This window comes from Scardinius erythrophthalmus, assembly GCF_964197995.2.
Source record: "Scardinius erythrophthalmus genome assembly, chromosome: 21".
NCBI lineage: Eukaryota > Metazoa > Chordata > Actinopteri > Cypriniformes > Leuciscidae > Scardinius > Scardinius erythrophthalmus.
Window position 1 is genome coordinate 12,006,387 of NC_138241.1, and position 23,160 is coordinate 12,029,546.

The 23,160-nt window shown below is 38.9% G+C and overlaps 1 protein-coding gene across 1 annotated transcript; it reads left to right on the forward strand.

Moving 5' to 3' along the window:
* Window positions 1-1,031: 1,031 nt before the first annotated feature.
* LOC308682102 (mucin-like protein) lies at window positions 1,032-22,905 on the forward strand (the record flags this gene model as incomplete). The annotated part of the gene is made up of 17 exons (XM_081351591.1): window positions 1,032-1,331; window positions 3,853-4,020; window positions 5,383-5,562; window positions 6,873-7,473; window positions 9,054-9,268; window positions 9,362-9,437; window positions 11,568-11,855; window positions 12,743-12,979; window positions 14,160-14,312; window positions 14,837-15,015; window positions 15,820-16,012; window positions 16,164-16,283; window positions 16,363-16,482; window positions 19,016-19,080; window positions 19,175-19,367; window positions 21,494-21,665; window positions 22,761-22,905. The coding sequence occupies 17 exons, from the start codon at window positions 1,032-1,034 to the stop codon at window positions 22,903-22,905; spliced, it is 3,405 nt and encodes a 1,134-aa protein (XP_081207717.1).
* Window positions 22,906-23,160: the final 255 nt, after the last annotated feature.

Here is a 23,160-nt window from a genome sequence, read left to right on the forward strand (position 1 = left end):
TATGTGAGGATATAAATGAATGTGAAATCAAGGATCTGTGCCATCTACATGCCAATTGCTACAATTATCCTGGAGAATTTTTGTGTACATGCCACCGGGGATTTACGGGAGATGGTTTCACCTGTACAGACGTAAATGAATGTGTCCTTTCCAATTATACTTGCCCAGATATCTCTGTATGTGTGAATTCCCCTGGAGCATATATCTGTTCTTGTCTGAATGGCACAGTAGCATACAACAACAGCTGTGTCCTCCCTAGTCGTGAATGCGATCCTGCCTGCCATACACATGGACTTTGTCATCCTTACCCTTCAGGGTATCAGTGTGTGTGTGATGTGGGATTCAAAGGGGATGGACTCATGTGCTCAGACATTGATGAATGTAAAGAAAATGTGTGCCCAAAGAAAGAGACACAGTGTGTCAATAAACCTGGATCATTTGACTGCGTGTGCAAAGTGGGTTACACTCTTAATGGAACAGAATGCATAGGTATGTGCAATTCACATGTAATTTTAAAAATAATTTATATTTTCACAAGCCAAGGTCATGGATTCAGTTTTCCAGGAAATGTACAAACTAATACAATATTTACCTTGAATGCACTTTAAGTCATTTTGGATAAAAGTGTCTACCAGATGACTAAATGTAATCTTTCAATCTTCTCTTTTCATGTTATTCTTGTTCCTATCTTACAGATGTGGATGAATGTGAATCTGGAGCCAATAGCTGCAGCAAGCTTGCACAGTGTGTCAACACCATTGGGAGTCACCTGTGCTTCTGTCGCAATGGCTTCACTGGGGATGGAAAAAACTGCTCTGGTAAGTTTTTCTCCATTTTCAAAATTAATTTGTGCATACCTTTGCTTGCTTGAGGACTCTCTTCTCAGTCTTTTAGGGATTTTTTTCCTGACCCTGTCCCATTTTGGATGACTTATAGACATTAATGAGTGCCAATCCCAACATGGAGGATGCCATCCAGCTGCCAGATGCACTAACTCCCCTGGTTCCTACAAGTGTACCTGTCCCTTTGGCATGACCGGGTCTGGGTTTGATTGCCAAGATGTGAACGAGTGTAATGAAAACACAACTTTGCCTCATAACTGCAGCCTTCTAGCCATGTGCAACAACACTGAGGGCTCCTACATCTGCAAGTGCATGGACGGATATCGGGGAGATGGGTTTACTTGTGAGGATATGGATGAGTGCTTGCTACCTTCAATCTGCACGAACAACATGACCTGCCAAAACTTTCCTGGAACATATACCTGCACATGCACCGTTGGTCTGGTCTATGATCTGGGTACCTGCGTAAATGAAAAGGACTGTAAGAATGTAACGAATGCGTGCAACACCCATGCTGAGTGCAAACACATCCGTGGGTCAAACTATTGCTCGTGCATTAAAGGGTTCCTTGGAAATGGCAGAGATTGCCGGGATATAGATGAATGTTCACAAACAGGAGCTTGCCCAAAGTTGTCCAACTGTCTCAACACAGAAGGGTCCTTTTATTGTGACTGTTGGGAAGGTTACCAGTACAATGGGACACACTGCGAAGACATAAATGAGTGCAGTGTAGGAAACTTTATTTGCCCAGACAACAGCACATGCTACAATAAAGAGGGAGGGTATAACTGTTCATGTAACAATGGCTTCCTCTACCTTAACAACTCTCTATGTTTGGATGTTGATGAATGTGCCACAGGGAAAGCACAGTGCCCAAATGCTTCTAACTGCCAAAATACAGTGGGATGGTATTTTTGTGAATGCTGGGATGGGTATACAGGTAATCAGACAGTCTGTGAGGATGTCGATGAATGCCTGAACAATTCTGTATGTTCAGACAACAGTGTGTGTGTCAATACTGAAGGTTCGTTTCTGTGCCTTTGTGATGATGGATTCTCCTCTAATGGTACCAGTAGTACCCAGTGTGAGGACATAGATGAGTGCTCACACCCAGAGTTTGGGCCACTCTGCACTTATGGGACTTGTATTAACACAGTTGGCTCATTCCACTGTGTTTGTGACATGGGATTCTGGAGCAATGACACTAGATGTCTTGACATAGATGAGTGTTCAGGATCAAAGAATGAATCCATATGTCAACCTCACTCTACATGTGTCAACATCCCTGGGTCTTACAAATGTAACTGCAAATTGGGTTTCCTTCTAAACAGAACAGAGTGTCAAGACATTGATGAATGTCTGGCAGACGAAAGTCCCTGCACTGCCAACGCTGTATGTGTGAACTCACCAGGGTCTTTCCAGTGTCCATGCACATCTGGTTTTGAGGCCCAAGGCCCAAAGTGTACAGATATCAATGAATGCCTTTCAAACAGAACTTGTCGCCCCGATCAGGTGTGCATCAATAAACCTGGATCATACCGGTGCTCCTGTCCACTGGGACATCATGAGGAAAATGATACCTGCATAGACAACAATGAATGTGCAAATAACACTACCTGCCACCCCTTGGCAAGATGCTGGAATACAGTGGGGTCTTTCACATGCCAGTGTCGCTTAGGTTACGCTGGGAATGGGACATACTGTAAAGACATTGATGAGTGTTCCACATCGTCCTTACGTTGCCACAAGTCAAGCCAATGCATCAATACCCCTGGGTCTTATGTATGTGTATGTGCACCAGGTCTTATTCGATTAGGGTATTTTTGTGTGGATCTAGATGAATGTCAGTCTAGTAGGGGTGGATGCCATCCTGCTGCCACATGCTACAACTCTGTAGGTGGGTTTCAGTGCAAGTGTGGCAATGGATGGGATGCCTCAGTCAGAAATGGGCAAGGATTGGGTGGATGCATAGACCGGAATGAATGTCTTTCACCTGACGTATGTTATAGCAACAGAACATGCACCAATTTAATAGGATCTTACAGCTGTGCCTGCTCTACTGGAAATACTGACTGCCCACAGCTGCCACAAATGGGTGGGGTACTTTATTACAGTCATGAAAAATAATATTTGTAAAATTATACATCTTTTTTTTTTTACACCTAAACTTTATTTCTTATTCTCTCTCTCTCTCTCTCTCTCTCTCTCTCTTTCTCTCTCTCTCTCTCTCTCTCTCTCTCTCTCTCTCTCTCTCTCTCTCTCTCTCTCTCTCTCTCTCTCTCTTTGTGTTTTTACTTTTTAATATGTAGTATTCACAAATCACAGGAAAAATTGAGTAATTAAAGAAATACTGAAAATAATACTATTGATGCACTAAATTCTCACTCACTTTACATGAAGACTCCAGTCATATCAGGACTCCCTCTTAATGTTGCTCATTTATGTTGGGAGTTACTCTCTTTTGGTGACTGCTATTTTGATATCATATGACCATCAAACCAGAGAACTCCAGTTTTTTTTTTTTTTTTTTTTTTTTTTTTTTTTGCTCTGGTCAACCTAAATGCACAGATTATTATTATTATTTTTTTGGTGACCAGAAGGTGTTTTTATGACATCTAGCTGTAGTGGCTAACTGCTCATGCTAACCAGCCAAACCTTGTCCCCTCTGGGTGCATTTTGTATATATTTTTACAGAAAGTTACCTGTATCCATTTGGAGAGGAAGTAGGTGATGCTGAGTTACCAATTACAGTGGCAGATGGAAATTCACCATACATCACTCCTCCTGCAGGCTTTCCATTCATGGGCAAACTATATGAGCGGCTGTTTGTAAGCACATTTAACTGTTCACATTTTAATAGCAATTTAATGGTGAGCAGGTTAATCTGAAATGTCAAAATTAATAAACCATAAATATCTCAGGAAACATTTACAGTTAGCTATTTACAGTTAGCCTTACCTCTGTTCACATTTTAAAAGTTAATAGAGTCTTGATATATGAACTTTTTCAGTTTTCAGATAACGGCTTGGTGCAGTTCCAATCAGTCAGTGAGAATGAGAAACTGTTGATCCCTGCTCCAATCCCAGGGGGTTTCCATGGTAATGAGGGTCTTCCCATGTTGGCAGTGTTTTGGGATGATGCAGACCTTACCCTTGGAGATGGAAGACTGCTATACCAGGTTATTATTGCAATAATAATGCAAAATTTTGTGGTCTTGTAATGATATATTTTTTAATGATTTTTTAATTAAAAATGTATTGAATGTATTGAAATTCAGTTGAATGACCTGGTTTTAAAGGTGCTCCAGGAAAATAATTACTTTTTCAAACAGGTTTCACAAACATTTCACCTGTCTGCCAGTGGTTGTACAGATAGTCTCACCCTAAACACAGGTTAAAAGGTGAAAAGAGCCACTGTGTTTATACTTTTCAGGAGACTCACTATGCACATGGTGTGGATATTGTTTTCTATGCATGTTAAATTGAGATTAACATAAAAAATCTTTAAGTTTTACTTAAGTGAACATTTCCCTATTTTGTAGAAGTACAACCACATCTTCTTGCGGTAATTATCCTGTTGACAAATCCATCATAAACTCAACATGAAATCCATTTAGGTTCAGGCTGGTTTACGCTGCTTAAAGCTGGTATAGTGCTGGTCTAGCTGGTGGCCCACTAGCAAACCTGGGGACCAGCAACCAGCATCCTATGCTGGTCCCAGGATACAAAACATACCTTATGATCAGTGTTGGGAAGGTTACTTTGGAAATGTAATAGGTTACAGATTACAAGTAACTCTATTTAAAATGTAATAAGTAGTGTAACTATTTCAATTACTTTATTAAAGTAACTGATTACATTTGATTACTTATCTAAATTTCTTACCAATGTTTTCAACTGTTAATCATTTTCAAACATTTAAATCAGACAGGGTTAACTGTACAGTTAGTACTCAACACTAATTATTGTCAGACTTCATCTCTTCAATTAACCACAAAATCAGACTTGACCACCTCTTTGCTTTGAGATCGTTCTGAGGTTAAATACAGATATCTGAATGAAATTATTTTTAAATTGCAGCAATGGAACGCATTTTTATCACTTGGTGGCACCTCTCATAGAGGTTGTAGCCTAAATCTTTCAGCGGCAATGTGGATTGACGTGGTGTGCTGCATATTCAAACAAGAGAACCAACCAAAAGCATCAAAATAGCATCACTTAACTAAACAGCCTTTAAATGACAGGAGGCATCGTGCACATATACTGTATGAACATATCCTAGCTTTTTACAGAAAATATTCAGATGTAATCCCCTTTGTAATCGTTAACATTTTCATAATTAACTGTAGACTTTATTTAAAAAAAAAAAAATCTCTGTAACAGATTACAGTTACATTTATTTTGTAATTCTAAATTATGTAACTCCATTACATGTAACCAGTTACTCCCCAATGCTGGTTATGCTGTTGACTAGCAATGCTGGATTTTTCAGCAGGGTACCATGAAGGAAATCTTGAACATTCTCCTTTTCTGTTCAACAGGAATACAATCTGCTCAGTATATCTGACATCTACGCTGAGACAGTATTCAACCGAACAGCACAAGATGTTAACAGATTTGAGACTCAAAGGGGCAACCCCCCCTTTACTCCATCCTGGATAGTAAAAATCACATGGGATCACGTTTTGCCTGTGTCCTACCAAAAGCTCAACTTGTCTGAGGTGATTATTATTTTTCAAAGCAATCGGTTGTATTATTTTTGCCTGGAAGATGATATAATTGGTGAAAAATTCCATAAACCTAAACATGAATTTAAAGCTAAATCATATCTAGATGGCAGAATATCATAGAGACTTGGAAGCAGACTCTTTTGACTTTAAAAAGAAAAATAAACACATAGGAGCCAGAACACAACCACACTTGTCAACATTCTGGCAACCAACCACATATGAATTCAAAATTACATCGTAAGGCAAATGAGGAAATAGAAAAGCATAGTGCAGAACATTAACATGCAAAGTTATTTCAGGCAATAGAAAAAAAAAACTTGTGGGTTATAGTCTCATTTTACAGAAAGTTCCTGATATGGGTAATAAAAAGATGTGCTTGGTGTAATGCACTGCCGTTGTCTCCACCCTAACCCCCACTCTCTGCCCTAGTTTGTATTGTTAGCCAAATCAAGAGTTTTTGCAATGACTAAGGCTCTGTTTACACCTGGTATTAAGAAGACCCAAATTTGAAAAATGTGTTTTGGTCGATCAGATCACAAGTAGAACAGGGAGACTTACCCGTTTACACCTGGTGCTTTAATCTGTTTCTTTTGTCCACTTTCACCACTTTTGTCCTGATTTCTTTGAGTGAGGGTCTATGGGCAGGTAAATGTATGGGCTTTTTCAGATCTTTCTATCTAATGGACAAAAAAGCTTGTGCAATTTACACATGAACGCGACCGGAGACGACGGAAAAATATACGGAGAGTAGCAGCTTTCATTTCTGTTCTAACATCCGCAAAACCAAGCCGAATGTGGTGAGTGCATGTTAGAAATCAGGTATGGTGAGAGAACATTATGCTTGGTACGTTTTTCAAATTTGGGTCTTCAGCCGACAAAGTCTAAATCCCATCTGGCTTGCACGCTACTCACCATTATGTACGCATTAATTCAGTAGGGGGAGAATAGGCGGACTTTTGCGGCTGTTCGAACACATTCGACCACATGAGCATTTACACTAAGAAAGCAATCCGGTCTAATGCGTTTTTGACTACCTCTGACAGTGATCGAAAGTGGACAAGCTCAAAACATTTTTACACCTGTATTTAGCATCATCCATTTGTGATCCGATCGACCAAACGCATCTTAATACAGGTGTAAACAGGGCCTAAGAGGCCATTCACACAGGTCGCGTACAGAATGGAACAGAGACACATTTTCTAAAGTTGACATACGTTAAACCGAAAAAACAGTGCAAAGATCGTATGTAAACTGCTCTTATAAGCTCATCTTACTAATAATCATCCTAATGTCATTCGCAGACCAACACCTTCCAGAGCATTCTGACCACAGATGGACTACGTTCATTTGCTCTGCTCCGCTACAGTGACATGAACTGGGGTCCAGGACAGAGGACGGATCATAACGCTCTTATTGGCTATACTGATGGCAAGAATAACTTCCATAATGAGATTCCAAAGCAACCGAACAACCCGTTCGGCCCAGGAGGGCGCTATCGTCCCCAGACTGTCACTGGTAACACAGGCAAACTGGGGCAGCTGGTGTATGACCTGGCAGGATCTAATGAAATCAGTTCAGATCCTCAGAGGCAATGCCAGATATGGGCCTTCAACGAGCCAGATCCTAAAGAATGGGCATTAGGACTGGCACCATGTCCCTGCACCCGTGTTCAGGCACAGGAGGATTTGGCCTTTGGCCCTGAGACTCTTCCATCAGAACAGATGGCACATGTGAGGGATCTGAGATCTCTTAGGTGGGGTGGCAGCAGGAGCCGTGTCTTTCAGTCCATCCTGTTTAACAAACAAAAGGCAGGAAAGAGATGTGTGTATGATCCAGAGGGCCCCCTGCTGGCTGGATACAGTGAACGGTTCTTTACTGAGGACAAGACACAACTACATATAGGTAAAGCCATTCCAGATATATTTTTCTTTTATGAAGTTTGCAAAGGCATTGTAAGTTGAACATGTCAAAATATGGTCTTCTTACCTGATTTCTTTCTATTGATTTGATTTGTTTCATGCTATCTTTGTTTCTAGACAAGGACCTATTACCCTTCCAGTGGTGCTGTGTTCAATCCCCTCTGTGTAATATTTACTTGGCAAAGAGACCACTAGATCGGTGCCAAGGGTATAGCTGGAACAGCTCTGACAGCAGTATACCTGGGAACAGGGGAGCACCAGGCATTGGTAAGGGCTTTAGGCCTCGCTAGCTCCCTTATGCATGACTACCAGCGGTATATTTGATTTGATTAGGGATCTTTACAAAATTATGTAAAGCATCAAGAAATCTGATATTTAATTACAATTTGGTGACATCAGTTTGAATTATTATGGGGCAATTTAAAATTATTTTCAAATTGTAGAGGCACAACACTGAAACTAGACTGGGGATCTGAGTTTGACAGACTTAAACAACTGAAAATAGTTCAGGAAGTATACTCTGGAAAACAAATCAACATGCAATACATTACGATGGATCATTATTTGGGATGCAAAATATTACATTTTGACCGGTATCTATAAGCCAATAATTATTGTCATGTTATGAGCAGTAAATGATTATTGTGTGAGGTTACGAGGTATTAGTAAGGCCAGCAGGGGGTGCTCACCCTGTGGTCTTGTGTGGGTCCTAACACCCCAGTATCGTGATGGGGACACTATACTGTCAAAGAGCACCGTCCTTCAGATGAGATGTTAAACCGAGATCCTGACTCTCATGGTCATTCAAAATCCCAGGATGTTCTTCTGAAAAAAAAAAAGAGTAGGGGTTTAACCCCGGCATCCTGGCCAAATTTGCCCATTGGCCTCTATCCATCATGGCCTCCTAATCATCCCTATATACTGATTGGCTTCATAACTCTGTCTCCTCTCCACCAATAAGCTGGTGTGTGGTGGGCGTTCTGGCGCAATATGGCTGCCGTCGTATCATCCAGGTGGATGCTGCACATCGGTGGTGGTTGAGGAGATCCCCCCCTTCCATATGTGAAGCGCTTTGAGTACCCAGAAAAGCGCTATATAAATGTAACGAATTATTATTAATTCTTATTATGTATAATAATTATATACTGCTGTCTAAAAAAACAAAAAAATCAAACACTAAGTAAAAGCTAAAATCAATTATTTTAAATTCTACAAATTAATTTAGGCATCACACCATTATACAGTATGAAAAATGGATATTCATTTTGAGATTTGCTATAGATTAAATTTAAAAGTGTTATTAAACTTATAATGTTAACATTTTGTTAGATTATAGCAAAGTTAATCTAAATGTAAAAGGGCAAATGAGCATGCTTAACCAATATTGTACCTATATTTTATGCAGCAATAATTATCATAAATTCCATAATCGCTTTGTCCCATTTGTTAATTTTTACTCTCCCAATGACTACTGATTGATTTATTTAATATAAAAAATTATTAATTTGAAGCTGATGTTGACAAGGAAGTTGCTTGTCGGTTCCACTCTCTGCTTTCATCCAGGCATGGTATACGGAAGTCTTCACTTTATCACCTTCGACGGAAGTGAGTATTCCTTCAAAGCCTTGGGTGAGTACGTCATAGTTCGCCTCTCCACCAGCACGGGATCAAACGTCTTCACCCTGCAGGGACAAACAGCTGCTCTAGTGGTCAACGGACAGCCCACACTTGTGCCTGCTCTGGTACGATTAGCCGCCTACTTTCAGGGTGCTGGAAAGGTGAGTTTGACATTTGAAACATAAAATGTAGATAAAATACATGCATAAATGAATGTGCCACAATTTAGAGATTGTAAATTGATTTCTTGAAAGGTGGAGTGGCGATGTGCTGAATCTGGAAATGGTCTTAAGGTCTTGGTCAATGATGTGGTCATTCCTGTGTCTGTTGGTAAGAACGAATTTAAAGGTTTTCAAATGCTCAGGCAAAGAAATAACACCGCTGTCCTTCTATTTACAATACTAGTCAAAAAGTTGAAAAATCTCCTTTATTATTGCTGTTTTTCATTTTTTAGAATAAGTCATCATGCCTCTAAAATAACACAAATAGAATATATATTTAGGGGCCAAGCACCGAAGGTGCGGAGGCACCTATTGAATCTGTTCCCGTTCTTATTCTTCTTTTTCTTCCGACTGGGAGTCTATGGCAGCCCATAGAACCGATTGCGGGAAAGTTATGAAATTTGGCACACTGATAGAGGACCGTCTGAAAAGTCACCATAGCAAATTTGGAGTCTCCAACTCAATCCCTCTAGCGCCACCAACTGTCCAAAGTTTCACTCATGTTTATGCTAATAAATTTTGAACTGTAATGGCTAGAAAAAAAATTGTTTTCCCCCCTGATTCCTTGGCTCAAGCCGATTCGATAGCACCCTATGACGTCATTTTTCGTCATGGAAATTTGTCCGCCATTTTGAATTATCTGAAAAACCTACTTTTTCGAAGTCCTCCTAGGCCGATGCTCAGATTTTCACGAAAATTTAACCAGACCATCTACAGACCATGCCGACAAAAAGTTATGGAATTCATGAAAATTGATCAAACCGTTCTCGAATACAGCGCAAATGAATTTTACGTAGCGCTTGCGAAAACAGACATAAGGCTATATCTCTGTACGATATAACTTTATCGTATTCAGACCAAACTTGGTACATGTCATCACAAGCATGACCTGAGGCTACATGCTGCGTTTCAGCGCAGCGCCACCTACTGGTCCGGAGATATGAAAAATGGCTATTTTTGCTTATAACTTCTGAACAGTTTGTCCAAAAATCATAAAATTGGTCTCCTTAGATTCAGGGAAACATAGATTAGATTCAGGGAAACAATTTTACCATATCAGCCATTTTGGCTGTCGGCCATTTTGAATTTTGTGCTAAAATGCTGTATTTTAAGAACACATGAACGGATTGTTACGAAACTTGTTATGGGTCATCAGCACGATGCCCTGAAGGAGCATGATAAGTTTCAGGCCAGCGCCACCTTGTGATCAGAAGTTATAACAAAATTCCCAAAACTGCTAATAACTTTTGAATAAATCTGCCTATCGTAATGACACTGTTCTTAATAGATTTCTTGGGTCAAGCCGATAATATAGATACCAAGTTTTCCTTATATGGCCTAACTTCCTGTCCGCCATCTTGATTTTCATTCAATGCATACTTTTTCAAACTCCTCCTACACCGTTTGTCTGATTTCCACCAAAATCGAATCGTATCATCTCCAGACTGTGCTGACTAAAAGTTATGGATTTCGTGTTGATAGACAAAACCGTTTTCGTATACCGCAGCAGCAAAGTTGAGGCATGATGCCAAAAGCATTATTCAGGCTTTATCTCTGCAATGCCTTGACATATTGACACCAAACTTTGTATGTGTCATTGTTACTTCACTCTGACCACATCACATCAGTTTTGTAACTGCGCCACCTATTGGTCGAAAGTGATAATCATATTAAATCATATTTTTAATTACTGTTTTTATGATTTTTCAGCCACTTTCGTGTGAGTGTGACTGGTAGTGTGTGAGTGTGATTGGTTGTGTGTACTGTGTATAAAACCTGATAACAGATAAGACTAAATGGAAAGGTGTCTGAACATCTTGACTACGTCCGAGATTGCATGCTCTCTAAGTATACTTCTTTTGAATAAGTAATTACTTTGTGACCATTAAAAAAGTATGTTCTATATAGCATTAATGCATGTAATATGAATGTAATCCGGACGAACTACATTCACAATGGTGTCATTGTCATGCGCACTACCAATGTTAGATGCATTACCTCAATGCCGTTCACAAATCCTCGGCCTCATGGGATAGTAAAGTGTCATTATGCACACTTCAGAATCTTGCCCGAAGTAGCAGGTCATATATTGCCTACTGTTCTATGAATACTGTGAATGTTTGGACATACTACTCTTTTTCACATACTGTTTTTCACCTACTATTTTGTAAGAAAGTATGTGATTTCAGATGCAGTCCTTGTTTTAATTTTAACCTAGCACCCTCTGCTGTTCTGACAGGAGTGATACATGTAGAGGAGCAAGTTTTTGCAGTGCGCTGTACCTCTACGAGTCGCTGCGCAGTGGTGTATGCCGAGGGCCTGTACGTGGTGGTGTGGAGAGGCAATGCTGGGAGGCTGACCGCTCTGGTGGAGGTTCCTCAGAGGTTCTACAACCGTACACTGGGTTTGCTGGGTCACTGGAGCTCCAACAGGACAGATGAATTCCTGCTTTCCAATGGTCGTCTGGTGCCTTCTCTAAATAACAACATCCCCTCTGAACAGAGTCTGCTTCCCTTTGGACAGTCATGTGCGTGTACTCTTCAGCTGGGTTCAGTATTTGTGAGAAAATATGAAATATTGTAGAAACTACAACTTGATAAAAAATTAACGACTAATGTGTATTTACCAGTACTGAACTGGCATTTATCCTTTTTAACTAGGGTGTACCACTGTCTTGTTAGAATCATAATTTGAATAATTCCAATTCCTGTTAGAATGAAATTAGTTCCTACTGAATAAACAGGAACTTACAGAACTTGCTGCTGGACAATTTCATAAAGGGTGTTATATGAATTTCAAATCCTTGGCAAATGTCTTTGCGATCAGGGGCATTTTATCCTTCACTTTTAAAAATACAGGTTCCAAAAGGGGGTTTCTTCATGATACCAGATGCCAATTAAGAATCTTTACTTTTAAGAGTGTTTGAGGAATTGGAAAGTAGGGGCCCTATCATACACAAGCAAGTGTTTTTTTGCTAGTTTCAGCCTAACGCAGTTATCATTTTCACGTCCTGCACCACGTTGTTTAAATAGCAAATGCATTTGTGCCCATTTGTGCGCCCATGGGTGTGCTGGTCTGAAAACGAGTTGTGTTCAGGCGCACTGTTGGCGCGTTGCTATTTTGAGGCAACTGAAATAGACTGCGCCATTGACCGACAAAAACCTGGTCTAAAGTCAATGGCGCAGTACTTTTTTGTTATTTAAAGGGCACATTAGTAATATGCGCCTATAGGAGGGTGCACAACACGCGTACACTCTGCTTATTACATACACAGGTATGTGCAGCATCACACAAACACACAAACTTTTGTTTCACTTTAGGACCCTTCAGATTTGCCTCTGAATTCTAGGAGGGGTGATAAGAAAATGAATTCTGAATATATTAATTTAAGATTTCTTGACTTTTTTTCCACAGGGGCTGTTCCTGCTCCAGAAAGTCTTCTATTCTCAGAGCCTCCTAGTTCTCCATTCAACCCCATCACGACAGAGCAACTGATGTCCTCAGTGAGCCCAGATGTGCTGGCCAAACACAATCAGACCTGCCAGGGCAGCATGCAGTGTGTGCATGACATCCTAGCCACAGGAAACACAAACCTCGGCCTGGATGTTATGAAAGACCAGCAACAACTTCAGAACCGAACGCAAATCTACAGTTAGATGCTCATCCACATTTACTGACCTAACACACAAAAATATCTTAACCAAACTAAAAACTTGCCTAGAGCAAAAAACATACACTTCTGTTCTAAAGTTTGGGGTTGGTAAGCGTTTTTTTTAAGAAGTCTCTTATGCTCATCAAAGCTGGATTTATTTTGATCACAAATACAGTAAAAACAGTAATAGTGTGAAATAGCCTATTGTTACAATTTAAGTTTGAATATAATGTAATTTATTCCTGTGTTGCAAAGCTGAATTTTCAACATCATTACTCCAGTCTTCAGTGTCACATGATCCTTCAGAAATCAGTCTAATATACTGATTTGCTGCTCAAGAAACATATTACTATTAATGTTGTAAACAGCTGTGCTGCTGAATATTTTGTAGATTAAAATGTAGTTCAAAAGAACAGCATGTATTTGATTTTTTTTGTAAAGTTATAAATCCCTTTACATTATTGATAAATCAAATGCATACTCAGTAAGAATCAATCTCTTTAACCTCAAACTTTTGAACGGTGCTGTATTTTATGCTTATCACTTTGAAAAGAGAAAAATATATTTAATGAGATTAAATGGAGAGTAAATTGAGACTTTGCTTAAAGTCCCCCTGTAGTCAATCGTTTTATGTCGTAAAACTCATCTTTGATCACCAAAATTACATATTTAAAAGTTTTTTCCTTGGAAAAAAATGTCTTCATGCCTTAATATAGCTTGAATGTATCTCTACACCCTTGACACATTTAGTACATGCATATCTATGAATATGCAATAGCCCCACCTCCACTCACTCACACCAGCACAGAGATCCACTTGTTTCACACATTGACGTGATTGGTTACAAGGTAGTTTGTGACATCAGAAACACAAGCATTTTTTCAAACCTTGTTTTTGAGGCTGTCTTTGATTCACTGCAGTTTTAAGGAGAAAATACTCAGCAATGGTTTTGACTTATGAATTTGCACATGATTTGTCTGAAAGCATATTAAAAACACCACATAGACATTTAAACAACATTAAAAGTTTGATTTTCACCACAGGGGGACTCAAGTCACTTTAACAATGTTACAAACTGTCCTCAGATTTGACAAGATCACCAAAGATATCTCAAGATGAACTCTTATTAAATTCTTCACATTTGTGTATAATAATCCTCCCTCTGCTTGTTTTCAACAGGTAACCTGCCGCCCATTGTGACAGAGCCGACTGTTATCATGTGTAAGGTCAATAGTACAGTTAGAGTTCAGTTTAAAGCCCAGGATCCAAACAGAGACCAAATCACCTTCTCCCTAGCCTTACCACGCTCTCCACGGATCACCATCGGCAGCAGTAAGATTTACTGCAAAGCTTTCTATTTACAAACTTAGCCTGCTTACAGTGTAATATGCAAATGTCTGCAAGATCATCTGTTAGATCTCTTTCTAGAGCTTTATCCTCAGTTAAAGGGATACTCCACTTTAAAATGAAAATTCTGTTATCATATACTCACCCTCATGTTGTTTCAAACCTGTATGAATTTCTTTCTTCTGCTGAACAGAAAGGAAGATATTTAGAAGAATGTCAGTAACCAGACAGTTTCTGGTCCCATTGACTACCATAGTAGAAAAAAAAATACTATGGAAGTCAATGGGACCAGAAACTGAAATTCTTCTAAATATCTTCCTTTCTCTTCAGCAGAAGAAAGAAATTAATAAAGGATTGAAACAACATGAGGGTGAGTATATGATGACAGAATTTTCATTTTAAAGTGGAGCATCCCTTTAACTCTAATACTTATAAGACATTGTGCTCTACATTTTGGTGCATTTGATATATGACAATACGATTCTTTTTTTTGCATGTGTGTCTTGAAGGTGATGGTATCCTCGTGTGGTCTCCTTCCAGTATTCAGCCAGTGAATCTGACAGTTCAAGCGAGTGATCAAACATCCAGCTCCTTGATCACCCCTGTTCTGCAGCTCTGTAACTGTATGAATGGAGGAAGCTGCCAATTCAACAGCGTGGCTGAGAACCTTCTGCTGGGAAAGTTTCAGGTACACAGCGTCTTTAACCCCAGTAGCACCTCACTGCAGTACACGAGATCCAGGGGGCGGAGTTGGATCCAGATCTAAGGGGTGGAGATTGGTAGGTTTAGGGGTGGGTTTAGGGATTGGGGGTGGAGATGGGTAGGTTTAGGTATATGTAAAGTGGGAGGAGTTGGATCTGGATCCAACTCCTCCCCCTGTACTTGTTTGCTGAGAAACTTTAGCTTTGTGTGATGATACCACCAGTTGGAAGCATATATGGTCAAAAATACAATAACTTACAGTTTTCTATTTGAATAGATTTTAAAATGTAATTTATTCATATGATGGCAAGGCTGAATTTTCAGGATCATTAATCCAGTCCTCAATGTCTGTCACATGATCCTTCAGAAATTATTCTAATTTGCTGATTTGCTGCTCAGGAAACTTTTTATTATTATTATTATTATTATTATTATTATTATTATTATTATTATTATCAGTGTTTAAAACAGTTGTGCTGCTTACTATCTTTTATGTGGAAATGGTTATACATCAGGAATTTTCGAAGAATAGAATGGCTAAAAAAAAGGACAGCATTTATTTGAAATAGACATCTTTTGACACATTATAAATGTCTTATTTATGCAATTTCAACAAACTATAGTGCAACATATTTGCGAAAAAAATATGCATTACATAATTAAATTTAGCTACAGCTTCATGTAGAGTCAATTCAGTTGTGTACAGTGGTGTTGAGGGTAATTTGTACACACAGACATGTAATGCTTCCTAAACATAGACAAATGTGTTTTTCTGTATGTATTCATCTAGGTTGTGGGATGTCTTTGTCCACCGGGTTTCAGTGGCAAGTACTGTGATAACAGAACAGATGTGTGTAAAGGTAAACCCTGTTTTCCTGGTGTGGAATGCATCAGAGAAAAAGAAGCAGAACTCTTCACATGTGGACAGTGCCCTCCTCCGACTGTATACAAGGACAAACAAGGATACAAATGCTTTGAAAATGGTCAGTAGTAACTTAAAAGGCCCACTTATTATTTTATTTAGCTATTTTTCATTGCAACAGTTTCAAATGCAGCGCATCCAGTGAGATTTAAGAAACAGAACGGCTCCAAAACATTTTTTTTAAACAAAGTTAATCTATCTCTGTCCCAAAGACTTCTGCCTCCCTCCGTTCCCCTTCCCCTGCCATGAGATGGCGGACTGCACCAGCACTGGCTACAACTATACATGTAAATGTAAGCGTGGCTATGCTGGCAATGGAAAAGAGTGCTCAGGTATGCCACGTAAATCCACAGGCTCACAGGCATTCTTTAAGACACACTTGCACTCAAGTATGTTTTATTCTACCCACAGATATTGATGAGTGTCTGAACCCCTCAGCCTGTCCCAATGCTAAGTTTGAATGCGTGAACATGCCAGGATCAGTGCGGTGCTTATGCCGTTATCAGAACACCACTGATACTGATGGCTGTGGTAAGTTAAAAATCTTAAAAATCAAAATTTCTTGAGTCATCAACACAACTTGAACTTTACATTTACCATACCCAGGTGCTGTAAGTGATCAAAGAAACAAACATTTTGAATCTTCACATCAGTTTAAACAATTTTTTCGTATCATGATAGACAAAACACTGCACCTTGAGGACATCTGCTGCTCAACATGTGTTAATGCTTTAGAGGTTATTGCAATTTAATAATAATATTTTAATAAAGGGCATATGCACAATGTAATACATTTCATATATAAGCAAATTATATTTGTTTTTATATTGTTGGTGTCAAATATTAATAGAATCATTTGTATTTTATTTGTATACTCAAAAATAATATTCATAAGTTATATATAGCATGTATGTAAATCATATGCAAAACCTGTTTACTTTTTTTTAGGTGAATCTGCTAATCCTACAGGTAAGACTGTGTATATTGATTCACTTTTAATATTATATTATATTATATTATATTATATTATATTATATTATATTATATTATATTATATTATATTATATTATATTATATTATATTATATTATAGGTTTCATCAGGTTCCTATTTGTTAAAAAAATTGAGGGGTGGACATTTGAGCTAGAACACCATCATTGAAATTGTAATGTAGGAATTTAGACAATGTAGAAATACAGTGTAATTTTTGTGGTTTCTATAACTGTTATTTAATAAACTAAGTTACTTTTTCTTTTTTTTACAATTAACTTAACAGCTATACATTTATTTATAAACAGTACAGGCCCCAAGAGGTATTAAGATAAGCTGTCCAACATTTTAACACATTTCAGCCCTCTATCCCAATACATTTGCATTATCTTCCTGTCTTATCATTCTGTCTTAATCTAGGATTAGTCATAGTATCACACTTTATAAGCTGTAAAAAACACAAGATAAAATGAAAATCTGTTTTGGTCTCTTGAAAGAGTGGTGGCAGTGACAGTGTGGTGCTGACTATAGAAAATCTTGTCTCCTGTTGAGGACGGCAATGGCTAGTAAAACTGTTAACCTGCCATTTAAATAAATTAAACCTAAAATAATAACATAATATTAATCCAATTATTTACCATTCCACTTGGAAAGAGTTTGTAGAATAGGGTGTCCAATCCTGCTCCTGCCAGGCCAACGTCCTGCAGAGTTTAGCTGTGACCTGCTCCAACACACCTGCCTAAAAGAGTAGAGGTCCTGAAGACCTTGATTTAGGTGTGTTTGGAGCCAAACTCAGCAGGACTGTAGCCCCCCAGAAGCAGGATTAGACATCCCAGCTATCCACCTTTTTCCTAACACACCTACTGCATTTTAGATTATGGGAGGCACTTCCAGTTTGTGGAAAGTTCCACTCAAAAAGACTGAAGCAAATCATTTCAAATCATAATGTTGCCCTACAAATAATCCTTATCCGTCAGTTTCACTGAATGAGCTGAAAAAAATGCTTATTTATAAGTTTATTTATGTAGGGACAGTACAAAAAAACATGATTCCAGTCGAAAACTGGAAAATATGTATTGCACATCGAGAGTATAGCATAAGCTAATTTGCGTCTTTTCTAAAAAATAAAAAAACTACTAATCATAGAATAAAACTGCCACAGCATGTCATTTATACACATTAAAATACATACCTAATTTTTACCTAATTATACCTAATTAGTTCTATTTTCAGATGTCAGGAGAATAATGTAGCGCTTGGCATTTGAATGTGACATGACATAACAAGAATATCTATGGCAAGAGCTCTGTTCAGTCACTGCATTTCTTTTCCCCCTGATTCTTTTCTTTAAAAAAAAAAAGACCACAGTATGAAAAAAAGCACATAATGCGCTTAATTAAGGATATATCCCATGAATAATTCACTCGAATGCAAGAATCTCTCGGTTTTTCTCCCCAAATCCTTACGTCTCTTTTCAGGTTTGTCTTTAAAATGTAATTGTCTCCCCTTTTCACTTCTAATCCCTAATACCTGTGTTTACTGGAATGTTTCTAAAGCAGGTCAGGTCGGAAATAGCTTTGAAATATTACTTAATGTTCCAGTTAATGAACATTTTTGATCAAGGCAACGTATTTTACATATATTACTACAATGATAATTAACACGTCCGTAATAATGCTGTGGAAAGAATCAAGTTTTTGGGGTTATTCATTATCTGTTGTAGTAATTTGTTATTGCTTTTACACTTTTAAATTCCTTTTAATGTTCGATGGTTGAAGGGTGAATAGAATAATGTCATCTCATTGTTTCCAGTTTTTGAAATTGATTATTATTGCATTCTTAGTGTGAACCTTTCGCTGATTGTTAACAGTTTAACAAAAGTTACTCCCGTAATTCACGCAAAGCGTCATGGGGCCTAGGAAAAAGCTGGATAGTGCTTGTTTTATTATAAGTTGTAGGAAAACTTACATCGCCACTGTATCAAAAGCAGAGGCAGGGAAATCCTTCCCACCGACAAATCGCACCCTGGGTTTCATATTTTAGGAGAGACCATCATCAATGTCTTTTTTCTCCAGGATGGAATGTTTTTAATGTGTCCATGAACTGGGATAATAAGGAGTCTGGACAGGGACTGAGTCAGGTCAGTGCGTGGATCTGAGAAATCAGATAAATGTCAGATAATGTCATAAACTCTGCAGCTCAGATGAACTTCATCGTTTCTGCATTCTCTGCAGCTGGAGAAGATCCTGTCACTGGGTTTCCAGAACAAGTTCTACAACGCCAGTGCTATAGCTCCTGATTCAGCATTAGCAGGCGGGCTGAGCGAGTACAGGATCAATGTGTCCAGCGACACGCCGCACTGGTATGTCATGGACTACCTTTCCAGAGTCCGACAGTACTACGGCATCCGGTCAGCCCATGTGGAGGGTAAGAAAATGTAATATGTTATTTTCACTTATTACACAGCTCTGTGGAACATGATGGTCAATCACAGCATTATATATTTAATCAGACCTGACATTCAGCCTTATTGTGAGTGTGATATTTGAAATACATGAATTCAATAAACAAGTTTTTGTTGTGAATATTGAAGTTAACAATGAATAGCTTTATATTTTAGGCCTTGTCCACACGGACACGGGCATTTTTTATAACCGTGACTTTTTTTGTAACTTTTTGTTTGTAACTTTTAACCGTTTTTCAGTCTGCGGTTTAAAGGATTTTCAGAAACGCCGGTTGCAGTGTTGTCGTGTAGACAGTAAAACCGGGGTTTTTGCTTCTGATTCAGGCTTCTGATTGGCCAACGTGGCTTTACGATTAGGGTTATATCGCCGCCTGCTGGTGTGGCATGCTCTTGACAGCGCTTGATAGCGTGTTTTTGCATTTTCATGTAGGCGGAGATTTCTTTTAAACTGACCATGTGTGGACGGGATTTTTTTTAAAACGCAGGAGGCAAAACTCCTGTTATAAAAATACCCGTGTCCGTGTGGACTAGGCCTTAGACACAGTATTGCCAAGTACTTTGTCTATTTTTACTTCGCCAATGAAAAAAAAAGCCAGAGTAGGATTAACTGCAGTGTGACTCAGAGCAACTGAGAGTAGAGTTGTTTCTGAATGAATCCATATTGTTGAATGGTTTGAGAACATAACTTTTGTTCCTGAACGAATCGTTATTTTTGAACAAATCGGTTGAGTGAATGACTCAATGACTCCCTCATTAAGAAAATATTTTTTGTTCCTGAATGAATCTGTGTTTTTGAACAAATCGTTTGAGTGAATGATTTAAAGTCCGCATGAACCGGAAGTTGCAAACGACTTTTCTCCAGTGTTGTGATGTATTTCCCAGTGAAACGGCATATTGAACAGAGGGCAGGGTTTTACTCTAGCGCTCCTCCTCTCCATCTCTGCTCATAACAGACTAACGGTTTGAGGGGAGTGGTTAAGCGTTTCCCAACCCAAGCCGTCAAACCTATGTCATCAGCGAAGGAACGCCATTCCAGACTGGAAGTAACTGTTCAGACTTTGATTAAAGATTACGACGGCAAACAATTTTTTTCTGTGAATTAACTTGCATGGATTCATTTTTCACCACAAGACTAGTCATATGCGCTAACAAAGTAAATAGGGTCAATTTTGATTTCAGTTGGACTTTAATTACTCTTTTATGAAGACTTGTTTAATTTCTGAATGAAAGAGTAGTATGTCTAAATTCACAGTAGGTTTAAATTAAAGATTAGGCAAAAAGTACCCGGGTGAGCCAATACTTCCGGCGAGATTTTGAAGTGCACATACGATGGACACCTATTATCCCATGAGACCACGGGAAAGGATTTGTCAATGGCAGTGAAGTGACGCAACTGACACTGTTATGTTATGATCACATGATAATGACAACATGGCGAATATAAATGTAGTACGTCTGTATTACATTCCAACTACACACATTCATGCTTTATAGAACATGCTTTTTCAGTGGATGCAACCATTGTGTTTTTGAATGAACCGCTTGAGTGAATGATTAAATGACTCGCTCATTAACACATGAATTTTTCCCCACCTTCTGGCGTAAAAAATATAACCTGCAGTAAGATTTACTGAAAAATCCCCACCACTAACTCTCTGGAACACAGACAACAAACATTACAAACAGGCCACGGTGCTGTTGAACTGAATTCTCTTGAAACATTGTTTAACCAATCATATTTGGCGACCGAATTAACTGTGGTATTGTATTAGATATAAGACGTGAACCTCTAATTCCACTGTGCTTATGACTGCTTAAGTTCTACTCCTTGTCTTTAGACTTTGTATTCCTTGTTTTATTTAGACCTTGATGAATGCAAGACAAATGAGGCTCCATGTTCAAAAACATCCCAGTGTGTAAACACCTATGGGGGCTACAGGTGTGTGTGCAATGGCACTGACCTAAAGAAGGAGTCACAGTCATGCATAATTGGTAAGAGCATCACCAGAAAAAAGTGTTCAGGCCCTGAATCTGCTCATTAGATTTTCATAAAAATGTTGTGATTTTTTTTTCCCCTCCTCCTTCTCAGACCGGAATAGTGTTAACAGCACAGACCTGTCCGGTGATAAGACTATGCAGGATAAGAAGGCACTAATTTTGGGTCTGGTCCTGGGCATCGGTATCCCCCTCCTGCTGCTGCTGTTGTTGGCGGCCCTCGCCTGCTTCTGCTGCTGCTCACGAAAGAAAACCATCACTGGGGAGTGAGTGTCCTGATCACACATTCAATGACATTGTGGAGGATTTTTTAAAGCAATTTTAATTCAAGTCAAGTCACCTTCATTTATATAGCGCTTTTAACAATATAAATGGTTTCAAAGCAGCTTTATAGTGATAATAGGAAATTAAAGTAACAGAGATTGTTTTAGCTTTACAGCAGCTCTAGAATAAAGTTATTGTCCAGCTAAAGTTAGTTTTGATTGATTCACTTCCGTTGCAAAGATCATTAGTTATTAACTTAGGGGCCGCTAACACGACACCGTTGTAACAGAAAACCCTTAACGCACTCCGGCCGCTCATCCGTACAACAACAGTGCCAGGCGGCTCGAGAACGCACATTTTGAAATAGGTTCCAAGTTGAAAGAGTTGAAAAATTGTGAAAAACGTTATCATCTCTGTGTAAACTTTAAAGTCCGCGTGAACCGTAAGTTGCAAACGACTTTTCTCCAGTGTTGTGACGTTTTTCCCAGTGAAAAGGAATATTGAACAGAGGGCAGGGTTTTACTCTAGCGCTCCTCCTCTCCATCTCTGCGCATAGCAGACTAACGGTTTGAGGGGAGTGGTTAAGCGTTTCCCAAACCAAGCCGTCAAACCTACATCATCAGGGAAGGTCCTCCAATGCAGAGGGGAGGGGCATTTTCAGATTTTGATTAAAGATTACGAAGCCAAAAATTTTTTTTGTGTGGATTGTCTTGCATGGATGAATTGTTCACCACAAAATGATCAATTTAGGCAAACAAAGTAAGTATGATCAATTTTGATTTCATGTGGACTTTAAAAAGCGCGAATCTGTGAGAACGCTGATGGCGTGCATATGCGTATTACGTGTTTAGCCTATAGATATGCGTGTTTGAAAATATATGTGGGCAGGCATGTAGTCTTTCTTTATAAATTGACCTAAACAAATCACTTAAAAATTACTTAACATCCTTAAAAATTCATAATACAGATGTTTAGTAGCCTACTTGCTGCTTCGTATGATTAAGCATATAAACCAACCAGTCTGTCTCCCTGAAGTGCATTCACTGTGAATGCTGGATCTGAACTTTCTCTCTTTCTCTCTCTCTCTCTCCATCAAGTATTCCTCACTTGCTGCCCGAGTACATTCAGGAGCAGTTCAACCCCCCGTTCAACTTTGAAGATCCCTCCCTGCAATATAACACCCATTGCAGCCCACGTATCCTTGACAACCTCACACCACAACAGAAGCGTCGGTATCGATAACACAGGCCCAGTGCGCTTGTATTGTCTGGCTCATCCAGCATCAATGCAGATGCAGTACTTTTGTGTTTAAAGGAAATCCCAATAAAGTCATATTTATACTAAAAAGAGACTGCTGACTTTTAAAGTCCCATGTGAGAGTGAAAAAGTGCCAAACACATGCAGAAGAAACATGGAGCGATCTGTGAGCAACAAGCTCAGTTGAACAGCAATTGAATATACTAATTCACGTGAAGAAAAACATATGCAATGTTCTTA